This window comes from Octodon degus, unplaced genomic scaffold (assembly GCF_000260255.1).
Source record: "Octodon degus isolate 3935 unplaced genomic scaffold, OctDeg1.0 scaffold00126, whole genome shotgun sequence".
NCBI classification, from domain to species: Eukaryota; Metazoa; Chordata; class Mammalia; order Rodentia; family Octodontidae; genus Octodon; species Octodon degus.
This window is the reverse complement of record NW_004524702.1, coordinates 5,413,703-5,425,368: the sequence shown is the minus strand read 5'-3', so window position 1 is coordinate 5,425,368 and position 11,666 is coordinate 5,413,703. Positions and strand designations below refer to the sequence as shown.

General features: G+C 41.5%; 1 protein-coding gene across 1 annotated transcript in view; it reads left to right on the top strand.

The window, feature by feature from the left end:
* Positions 1-11,666, top strand: part of Smarcc1 (SWI/SNF related, matrix associated, actin dependent regulator of chromatin subfamily c member 1) — a 175,053-nt gene that overhangs the window by 128,716 nt on the left and 34,671 nt on the right. Inside the window, exons 23-24 of the mRNA XM_023700647.1 lie at positions 653-764; positions 1,469-1,623. Coding sequence (XP_023556415.1) covers positions 653-764; positions 1,469-1,623 — 267 coding nt within the window. The remainder of the gene's footprint in view (positions 1-652; positions 765-1,468; positions 1,624-11,666) is intronic.

Genomic DNA, 11,666 nt, shown 5'->3' with positions numbered 1-11,666 from the left:
GATTAACAACAACCTAAGTTTGCAGACCAAAATTAGAGAAAAAGGAGGTCTGCAAGGAAAGCCCAACATTTTGGCCCTAGCCTTCTAAGGTCAATTAAGACTCAGGACATATGCGAACTTGTACTGTAACATCATGTAACTCAGTAGTGTCTCAAATTTTCTGATCAAGATTATGGGGCCGAAGAGGAAAGTGTTTTTATTTTTTGAGACAGGGTCTCACTATGCAGTCCAGGCCGGCCTTGAACTTACTGTGTAGCCCAAGTTGGCCTTGGACTCAGAGCAGTCCTCCTGCCTCAACCTCCTGAGTGCTGGTGTTATAGATGTGTCCTACCAGGCCTGGTGTTATAGTCCATGTTTGGAGTAGAAGGGTGTTTTTGTTTTGTGGAACTGGGGATTGAACTCAGGACATTTTTATTGAGCTATATGCCTAGGATTTTCCTAAGTCGCTAACTTGGTCCATCTGGGCCTGAATTTTCAGTCTTCCTGCCTCCCGGAGTGCTAGAATTACTGGTTTGTGCCACCACACACAGGTATTTCAGTTCTTTTACTACCCAAAAATAGTGAAACCTTTTATTAGTGCAAGATAATTAAGCTCCTGGAGATAACTTTTTTGTTCATTTCCTGTTCTTTTTTTTTGTACCCTAAAAATTAGGCAGAGAATAAAGGAGAAAATGAAATTGATGAAAATGATAAAACACAAGATGGAGAAAATGAAAAAAATGAGAAGGAACAGGATGGTGAAGTTAATGAAGATATCAAATCAGGTAATTTGAGAGGAGTCTCCTTAGATTTCATATTTTTGTAATAGTGTAAAGGCACTAGGAGTGTGCAGGTTGGTTGCTTGTGGTTTGTTTGATTTTTTTTTTTTTTTGGCACTGGACCTTGAGCCCAAGGAGCTCTGAGCTCCATCCCCAACCCATTTTATTCTGTTAAAACATTGTTTTATTTTGTGTAGAAGTAGTTCATTTTCTCTCTCGATTTGTTTTCTTAGTGTTACAGTAAATGTGGGTTTGCATTGCACTTAGCAGCTTGTTACTAGTGCTGATTCTGGTGCCTATGTTTTGTCTCTGCTTTCACTAATATCATTTTATTGTCAGTATGAGATGTGGTGTGGCCCAGTGAGGCTGTTGTTGGTGTCTTAACTTCCTCTAGACAGTGGGGTTCCCAGAGCATCCCACTGATTAGAACAAGTATGGGGGTCTTCACCTCCCTTGTCCTGAATTTCTCTTTTTATATTGGAAGCACACATAAGGCCTAGAGAAATGAAGGGAAGGCAAAGGATACTGTTGAGAAAATATATCCCATATAGAGGCAGACCTAGATGTTCAGCATGAGTCAGCAACACTCATGTAAGGAATTAGGCAATGAAATCTGTCAGGTCTGTACTCGTTTGTCATGTGGCCAAGGTGAAGAGAGATGTGTTACTGAGTGTGGGAACACTAGTAATAAAGCTTTCTGGTATTTCCAGAAGAAAAGGAGACTGAAGAGAACAAGGAAGTCACTGATGCATGTAAAGAAAGAGAAAATGACACTGCGAAGAAAAAAGTAGAACATGAGATTTCTGAAGGAAACGTTGCCACCGCAGCAGCAGCTGCTCTTGCCTCAGCTGCTACCAAAGCCAAGGTTTGCCCTCCAGTCCCTTCCCATACTCTCCTAAGCCGTGAAAGGCTGTATTGTTTTAGCTAATTGGGAACATTTTGTATAAAGAGTCTTGCTCCCAGTAGGGGATGACTACTTGCTTGAATGGCATTTCTAGGTTAGGAAACACGCAGGAGGAGGAGAAGAGAGGAGAGAGGAGTTCCAGTCCTAAAGGGTGACCGACTGTTCATTCCATTCTGTGTGTTTTGATTACTGAAAACCACAGAGATAGATGGAAGGCAGATTTTGAAGTTCCTTTAGGGGACTGATTGTCTTTTTGCTTTTAATTTGCCTGCAGAACTTCTCATGAACCATTGTTCCAATAATTTTGTATCAGATTGAAGTATTTATGATTTTTAAGACAAAAATCTGTTTCCTTGTATAAATACTTCACCCTGATATTGCAGACTGAAGGAAAGGGAGAACCTAAAATAGCTCTTTTCCTTCTTGAATTTGCCAGCTTTTCTGAGGGTGGTTTTTTCTATTTATAGCATAGTATCGGCTGCATACCATATTTAAGAAGACAAGAAAATGTTACTTTCTTGCTTAGTGTTAATTTAGCATTTTGAAGCGTTCCAAACATGAATAAGTTTTTAAGTGTCTTTACCCATCCTCCATTCTACCTCGGAAGTACTTTCTTCAATTTAAGTTACTAGTTTCTAGAACATTCCTAGTTGTTTTATCTTGAGCTGTTCTTGATCCATTGGTAAAGATATTCTTTCGTGGTCTTTAATTCCCTCAAACCAATCAGCTACATGAACTACTTCTCTTAAGTGTTCAATCTGTGAAGCATGACTTACAACAGACCCAGTTCCAGTCAGAAAACCATTGTTTTGTGAATAATTGCCCATCTGACCTGTGTCCATACGATCTGGGTCAGGGTATTTAACAGTTCACATTTATGCTCAGGGTGGATGCTTAGCCCAGCTTAATCTTAGTATTAAAGTAGCTCTTGGTCCTGCACATTCATACTTTCCAGTGTTAAGGATCTCCTGATCTGATTATTACTTTTTTTTTTTTTTTTTGGAGGCCAGATCTCACTCCACAATTTAGGTTGGCCTTGAATTCACTATGTAGCCAGGCTGATCTCAATCCTCCCTCAGCCTCCCGAGTATTGGAATTACAGTTGTGTTCCACCATGTCCAGCATTAAGGTTTTTTAAGATTTGAAGTGGATGTTTGTCTTTCTGTCTCCCTCCTCTTGCTCTCTCCTTTCTTTCTCTTCACCTCTCCCTCCTCGTCTGTCTTTGTTTTTGAGACAGAGTTTCACTATGAAGTTCAGTCTGGCCTCAGACTCACAGTGATCTTCCTGCCTCAGCCTCTTGAGTGCTGGGATTACTGGCATACACCACCATGCCCAGCTCAACTGGATGTATTTTTCCCCCTAACATCCCCCTATAAGTTCTCTTGCTTAAATGAATAGTTATGTAGCTACCAATTTGACTCTTTCACTTGTGTCTGGTTTTTCTCCTCCACTAGAAACATCTGTGAGTATTCATTCTCAAACCTCTGAACTATTTTGTTCTTGACATTCTGCTGAACACAATCTGTGGTCTTATCTTCATCTAAAATTTGTGGACAGTCTTCCTTCATGAGTCAGTTTCACTCCTTCCTGTTATAGCCACCCTTGATACACTGTTCTGCTCTACATTGCCTGAGAAGTTTCACACATTCTTTGTGATGTTTTGCTGGGGCCTCATAACTGTTAATACTTGGAGTTTATATGCAGTTGGGGGCATATAAATGTGTTTTATGCAGCTGACAAATCTTACAACAATTGTTTGACTTGTTGGCTGCATAAAAACCACTTATCAGTCATTTGGCCTGGCCCTTTGCTATCATACAAAGTCTAGAAGAATGTCCAGGAAGCAATGGGAAGTGGGGTAGGTACCTGAATTTTCACTCATCATCACCTACACTTAACTCTAATAAGTAGGTTTTATTTTGATTCCATCAGATTTGTGAAAATAATGCTCATGCTCTCTGGCCTTGCCCATGGGAATTGTTGGATGCCATTGACAGCTGGATCTGCTATATTTCACAGCGTGCAGTCATCTTTATGTTACATGGTAATCAGGGGGTGAAGAATTCACTTGGATTACTGTAATTACTATAACTTACCCAGCCAATCCAAGTTTCTCTTACTCATTTTATTCTGTATCTATAAACAGATTTGCTATTAAGAGTTTGTCACTCTCTGGTGTGGAGTGGTAATTAGAAGCTCCAAATCTTGCTCCTTAACAGATTAAGTGGTGTTCTCTCTGCTTTTCCCGTTCTTACAAAGGAGATACTCTTGAAAAGTGAATTTTCTTTAGGGTTGCATCCAGTAAGCTGTACATGGCTCTACCTGGAGGAGCATGGACAGATGCTCTTGTCACCTCCCATCGGGTGACCAGCCTTGGAAGGAAGGAAGGTCTCAAGGACTCTCACTGGAATAAATAAGAATCCCTAGAACCTAGAAGATACTCTCTTTCATTCAGCAACAGCAGACTCAGTTCTTCCAAGGAAATGGATCACATTTCGTAAACCAGATGTTTCATTCTGATTCATTCACAAATCTCTCCATGTTCTTCCACATACCCTAAAGTGACAAAAGTAGGTTTACATTCCTAGGAACTGGGTGCTAGCTCTAAGTGGTAGAACACTTTCTCCTTAGAAGTGATACACAGCTTTTTTCTGTATTTCTTGACCTCCTTTATGAGATGAGAAAGTGCCAGTGTATGTTTGAGTTACAGGACTTTAGGGGTAAGGGACATGGAATGGAGCACAGATTACAAACCGTGGAGAATGGCTGGAGTTGGAGCTCCATCACACATGCATGTGTGGAGCAAGGCCAGCCCAGAACACTTAATTTCCCAGGGATAAGTCATGTGAACAAGCTGATGGGCAGAGGGGTGTCAGGTGATAGCAACTTGCTGAGTATATGAATAAAGACAGCGTAAACATTGAGTGGTTCCTTTTTCTCACATCAGGAGACAAGAATTCCACCCAACCTCAGCTTTCTGTATTCTTACCTTTATTTCTTCATCATCCACCAACTGTCCCCCCGTCCCACTCACCCACCCTCCCCCGCCAGGAATTTAGATGTCTATGCTGGATGTGACAGAACTATGTACCTTTCTCCTGCTTGCAAAATAAATATCCCTAAGGCCCTTGTGGCAAAGAATTTGGGAGATCCAAATGAGGGTCCTTAGGAGTGGTTATTCATGAATAACATTGAAAGTTGGGCAGCACCTTGAGTGTTGATTACCGACTTTGGATTTAGGGACGAACATGACAAAGATGAGACACACAGAGGGTAGCCACACTCCCATTCTTCAGGTGTTTGAGGGCAGGGCCCAGAATGGTCTTAGTTCATTGAAAGTTTGCAATTTTGCCAGGTACACAAGCCCAATTCCCTGAGCAGGGCCCAGAGGTACTCACTGAGACTTATTTTCCACTTGGTGCTTTGCCTTTTCTGTTTCTCTGTGCCTCCTTCCCTTTTCTGGCTTTGTTGCTGGGTGACTTGGCCTGCTTGCTACTTGCTGTTGGAATTTATAGCCTCTCTACTTCAGTTCAACTGGTATAACTGGAGATGCTCTGGGAGTTCTTCGTTTCAGATGTACTCTCCATGGTACAAAAGCCACTGCTATCTAGTCATTCTTAGTTCCCTTTTAGTTCTAAAATGTGTCTGTTTGGAAGGATCTGGATTTTTGATTGTAGTAGTAGTGATACAGAGAAATTGAGAAGACACATGAAGTGACATAGCGCACAGTTGATAGGTAGAATGATCAAAATAGCACTGCAGGGCAGTGGTATCAACCAGGCAGACACAGAGGAAGGGACAGTTATTCTTCTGCTGTGGTGGAGACGTGGTGGGACAAGGTGCTCAGTAGACATGGAGTGAGTGCTCCAGCATGAATGGAACAAGAAGGTAATGACTGAGTGGAAACTTTGCAAATCTGATAGAAGCATTAACAGATCTAAGAAGCTCAGCATTGAAAAAAACACAGCAGGGGGTCACTGGCTTTCTGCCTATGGGCTGCCCTGCCTATGGGAAGTTGGAGGCACATTCTTGCATTCCTGGCAGCCCCTCAGCCTGGGCTTTGTGGGTCACGCCTGGATTTGATCTTTGTCCTGCAGCCTTTTCTTCGCTTCACAGTTGCTGGATATGAAAAACATTTTCTTACACACCCTGCTGCTTTATTCTTCCAAAAAAGTATTTCTTTTGGGTCCTCTTTTTGCCATTTACAATAAAACAGGAAAAGAATTCTTAATTCACATCCCGAGAGGTGTCAGGGTTCCCAGGTTTTGTGCTCCCGTGTCACAAGCACCTGCTTTGTTCTCTGATACAATTTCCCTCTCTGTCTTTAAAGTTATTTTTTATTAAGTTTCATTATCTTTTGAAATTTGAGCACCAAACAGCAAAGCAGTTGTGCTCCACTTGGTGTGAGTGGGGTCCATGGTGCATAGGTCACCTTCCATGTGGCTTTTTCCTCATCCTGTATACACCAGCTGACTCCCTTGCCTCTTGATGTGTCCCAAGTCTCTTCAGCAAGGTTATTGTGTGCTGATGTGGCAGCTGGGGACTCAGGAAACTGCCAGAGACAGAGCATGATGCTCCCAGGCGCCACTAGTGTCTTGTTGTTTGAGGGGTTTCACCTGTCCTTACCCTGCATTTTGATGGAACTGAATGCCAGTGAATTTATGGCCATACCAAAGTCTCTTCTAATAATTAAGAGGCCTGTGAATTAGGTTTTGAATATTTGTTCAACTTATGTCACTTGCTAGTTTTTTAACTTAGGTCAGTAGTGTTATTTTCTAAATTGACAGAATTTTATTTGAGTGAGAGATCCTTTCTTACGAAACTATGTATGAATTTATCAAATTGAAAATTTTGCAGCCAGGCACACTCCTGAAATCCCAGCACTTAAGGAGGCTGAGACAGGAGGATTGCTCTGAGTCAAGGCCAGCCTGAACTGCATAGTGAGACCCTGTCTCAATAAGACCAAAAAGGGCTGGAGAGATAGCTCAGTAGAATAAGCACTTGCCTGGCAAGTGCAGGGTCCTGAGTTCAATCCCTGGTATCGCCCCCAAAAAAGAGAGAGAGAGAGAGAGATTCACCCCCCCCCCAAAGAAGTATGTATAAAATGCTGGAAATGTAACCTTGAGGAATGAATCACATTCCTACTAGGTGAAATCTAGTTACTGATTATGAACTATTTTTAAATTGTTTGGAATGAAACACTTTTGCCCTTACAGTTTGCAACACATGTTTGTCAGCAAACTACTGTTTCAGTAACAAGTATAAAGCCTTCAAAAGTTTCATACATAAGGTTGCTGAGTGGCTCCAGTTTTTTGAATGTTTTCATTTCTGATACATAGAAACTGACCCAAGAAGTTAACAGCAAAAGTCACATGACTACTAATGATTGACAGGAATTAGATCAAAACCCTGACCTTCAGGCTTGAAGTATAATTTGATAAATTTCTCCATGCCAGTTAAAATATTTTTCAACATTTTACATTTGACTTGTGGGGGCACTTGGGTTTCTAATTATTAGGGACCAATAAATAAACAATAGTAAGAAACTAAGAAAGTACTGTTAACTGGTTACTGCTGTTTCTTCCTCCCCAATATTAGGGATTCAGTTTCAGGGCCTCATGTATACTAAGCAGGTGACCTACCACTAACCTGCATCTCCTCCATGCCCCCGTTTTTAGTTGCTCAGCCATGCTGTGAGGCAGCAATCTTTCTGCCTCAGCCTCCCGTGTAGCTGTAGTTATATGCACGAGCCACTGCATCTGCTTCTTCCCTGTCTCTTAGTATATTATCCTTCCTATGGCCTAGTTTTATTGCTAAGCTCACAAAAGAACTGAATTCGTTTCCCCCTTTTTTTCCTCCCTCTTACTGTGACACTATATTTTTGTGTGTGTTTTTGAAGTGACCCTTATTTCTAACCCTAACTCTGCGCTTCAGTTGCATTCTGTATAAAATGGAGGTAGCACTTATATTTATTTGGCAGTTATAGATTATTGGAAGCAAAGTAAGTCACATGAAAATACCAATCATGGTGATTAGAATGAAGTAAATGCTTAATAAAATTATTTATCCTTAGTGTTAACAGTTCTCATTTGGACCACGTATAGATGTTTTTCTCAGTTTTATTTATATCCAACACCTGGTAATATTTATTTAATCAAGCATAAGATTGCCAACTGTGCTCCCCCACCACCCCCCCCCCCCCCCCCCCACACAGGCATTAGCTCCCCCCACCCCCCCCCCCCCCCCATGAGAGACTGTTCCTACGGCTGTCCTCAACTCAAACACCTGGGCTCAAGCGATCCTCCCATTTCAGCCTCCTGGGCAGTTGGTACCACAAGGCACATAGCACCATTCCTGGCCTGAACTTAAGGGTCTTTGTGTCGAAAAGCATCTTGTTCTATGTCAACCTGTGTCACATAACAAGATCCTGCCTCAGAAATAGGAGGTAAAATCTGTAAATTATTACCATAAGCAAACTGCCTTACAATTTAGAGGTTCTACTTTGCTATGTTTTCTCTTTTTCCAGATTTCTCACTCCAATTTGCTTCTATTTTATTTTATTATTTATTATTTTTATTTTTTGCAGAACCAAGGATTGAACTCAGGCCCTTGCACTTGCCAGGCAAGCACTTATTCTAGTGAACCATCTCCCCAGCCCCTAGTTTGCTTCTTTGGTCTGCTGGTCACCCTGTCCCCCACTCCAGAGTGCTACCTTCATCATGTTACTCCTGAGTCACCAGGGACTTTCCTAGCCTTAGGCTTGGGTGAATGCTGAGCCCCAAGCAGACTTTCTCCTCTTGTGTCGTTTCCACTCCCCACCTAATGAGTGCCTTACTTGGCCCTGGCTGTGGAGGTGGGGGTGTGGGAAGCAGATGCCATGCACTGTGGTTAGACGGCAGTGGAGGTATGAGCATCAGCAGAAGCATGGTGCCGTCTCATTTGGGGTGCTCGCACAGTCTAACGACAGCATGGGATCCTAGGCAGCATGTGCAAGGCTGCAGCTTCTAGTCACTGGTACCTGCTCTGTACAGGTGCTGGTGGGGACAGTGTGTCTTCACACCAGCCCTGGGGTCGTTACCGTTCCTCCAGTTTCATTGTGTACTTTCCCAACCATGGTTTTTACACCTGGAGGGTGAGAGACTGGCCCTGGTACCCTCGTACCTTAGTCTTCAAGCCAATATTTTATCTTTTACCTACTCCTCAATAGTTGTGTGGCCTTTGATAGACTTTTTAGAAAACAGTTGGCATGTGTTTGTTTTGAAATAACTATAGATTCATGTGACTTACAGAAATAGTACAGAGTAGTCTTCTGTACTTTCTCTCTGTTCCCTTGAAGAGGCTTCAATAGTGGCATCTTCCTTGTAATTAATCCAATGTTGTCATTTGTTTCTAGTGTTGAACGTTGAACCCAGTGACTTCCTATACATACTTTACCATTTAGACTGCCTATGCTGTGGGCCCTTGTATATTTTTATTCTTTTCTTCTGTGATCTTACTAGATCATTTGATTATTCTTTGCGTGTTCTTCCTAAGACATTCTTGAATTATTACAACTTAATCCAAATTATTTTTAATATCCCAGTTATGCTAGAAACTTATATCACTTTTCCCTGCTTTGTGCTCCTTGATTTTTCTCCATTCCTCTGGAACTTAATTGTGAAGAATAGAATTTTTTCTTCTTATTTGGGTATTTGCTTTAGAATTTCTAACATGCTGCTGGCAGTGATTTCTGCTACTTCAAGAAAAACTAAACTATTTAAGGGAAGCACTTGCTAGGGGAAACTCACCCAGAATTTTTTCTTGGAAGGTCTTGACTTCCGCAAGATGTGCTGGCACATACCTATAATTCCAGTGTGTTCAAGCCTGAGTCAGGAGAATTACTGTGAATTTGAGGCCATTGAGCTCAGAGCAGGCTTTAACTCCTTCGTGAAATTGTCTCAAAAAGACCCAAAGAATGGAAGAGAGAGAGGGAGGAAAGAAGGGAGGAGGGGCCTTGGATTCACCTTTATTTTTATAGATATTTTAGTAGGAATAGTATTAAATGTTGGATTTTTTTTTCCCCTTTGTTTCCTGTAGTTTGAGTACTTTTTTAAAATCTAGTCACTGAGTTGTAAATTTCAGTTGTTTTCGATCAGGTATGCTTTGATCATTTTTAAATAGAATCTAGATCTCTGCTGGCAGCAAGTCTTTTTATCTAAATACTTTTTTCCTCTATTGATGTGAACATGGCAGTCATGCTTAAGTTCATTCTTGCTAAATCCAGCGTTTATACTATCTGAGGTCTGTTTTTGGTTGATTTCTGGGTTTATACCAAAATATTGGTGTCCGGGTGAAGGAGTAGCATTGTATATATGTGGTTGAACTTGCCTTTGTTAAGAGCGTAGAGAAGGAGGGTAACTGAATGTATCTGTATGGAGCCTAGGTCAGCCTTGTTCTCTCTTCTCCAGGTGTGGTTTTCTAATTGAGCTTGGCAGTCCTAATCGTTGAGACAGAAGTTGCGAAAATTTCTTAACCTCCTGCTCTGTGCTTCTTCAGAGTTTGCCAGGTGTCTTGAAGTGGCTCCTAATATTATTTTTAACATCCCTCAAAGTTTCCATCAGTAGTAGACAGGAGTTGCAAGACTTCTTTGTATGTTTGAGTATTAAGTCTCTTGGATGTATGATTTGCCAGTGTTTTCTCAACAATCTTTAGGTTTTATTTTGACTGTATTGGGGATTAAGTCCTGGGTCACTCCTACTCCTGAGTTTTGTTCTAAAAATTTAGTGTTAGTTCTTTTTGGGTGTTTTGTTTTGTTTTTTGAGACATAGTCTTAGGCTGGCCTCAGATTTGTGGTGATCCTTCTGCTTCAGTTTTCCAAGTTACTGAGATTATGGGCCTTCACCACCGTGCCTAGCCAGTGTTAAATTTGTATCTGTGATCCAGTGAGTTAATTTTTGTTCTTTGTATATTTTGTGAGGTAGGGATCCAGAGTTACCTTTTTTTCTTCTTTTTTTGTTAATGCATTTACTACGCAGATCGGACTTGTAGTGATCCTCCCGTTTCCAGCCTCTCAAGCGCTGGGATAATAGTCATTCTTTTGTACTTAGATGTCCCATTGTTGTGGCACCATTTACTGACCTATCCCAATGCACCTTTGGACTTCATTATGAAAATATTAGTGTACAAAGAAAATAGGCAGGACAGTATAATGGATCTCTGTGAACCTGTCAGCTGCTGTTGGTTGTCAGCCTCTTGCCTTTGACCTGCTATGAGTCTGTGAGCTCAGTTTCATTCTAGGCTTGAGCCTGTGACTTCTGGAGATCATAGTCTCTCTTTCTGGACAAGAACTAGAATGCATCCTCCATGGAGTGGAGTTTAGAACATAAACTTTTGGAGTCCTTGACTTCAGACTTTTTTTGTGATACAAGAGATCAAACTCAGGACCTTGAGCTTGCCAGGCAGGCACTTTTTATGCTGCTGAGCTGTCTTCTCCGGCACCAGGCTTGCTTTTCATTTTTTATTTTTTTTAATGTATTTGGTACAGAGTCTCACTATGCAGCTTGGACTCATAGTGATCGTCCTGTTTTTGGTACACTCAGGGCTGGGCTGGTGTGGCATGTGGTACTGTAGACTGAACCCTGGTCCCTGCGCTTGCTTAAGCAGGTGCCTAGTCCACCCAGACATGTTTTTATTCTGTACTCATTAGACTTAAGTTGCCTAAAATTCTACTTTGAAATTCATTATGCTTTAGACTTAGGAAGGTATCTTACCATTGTCCTCAAAAACCTAGTTTTGCTTTTGAGAATCTGATATGGTTCAAATTTTTTTTGAAACCTGTGTATGTCTGTTTAGAAGCTTACAGAATTTTTTTTTTTTCCTTGTCTTGTGTTCTTAAATTTCTATTGATGGAGGCCAGCGAGATAGCTCAGCGGTCTAAGGCACCTGCTTAGGCAAGTGCACAGGAACCACTGTTTGATCCCCGACACCACATGCCTTGCCAACCCTGCCCCCAGGGTGGGCTGAGC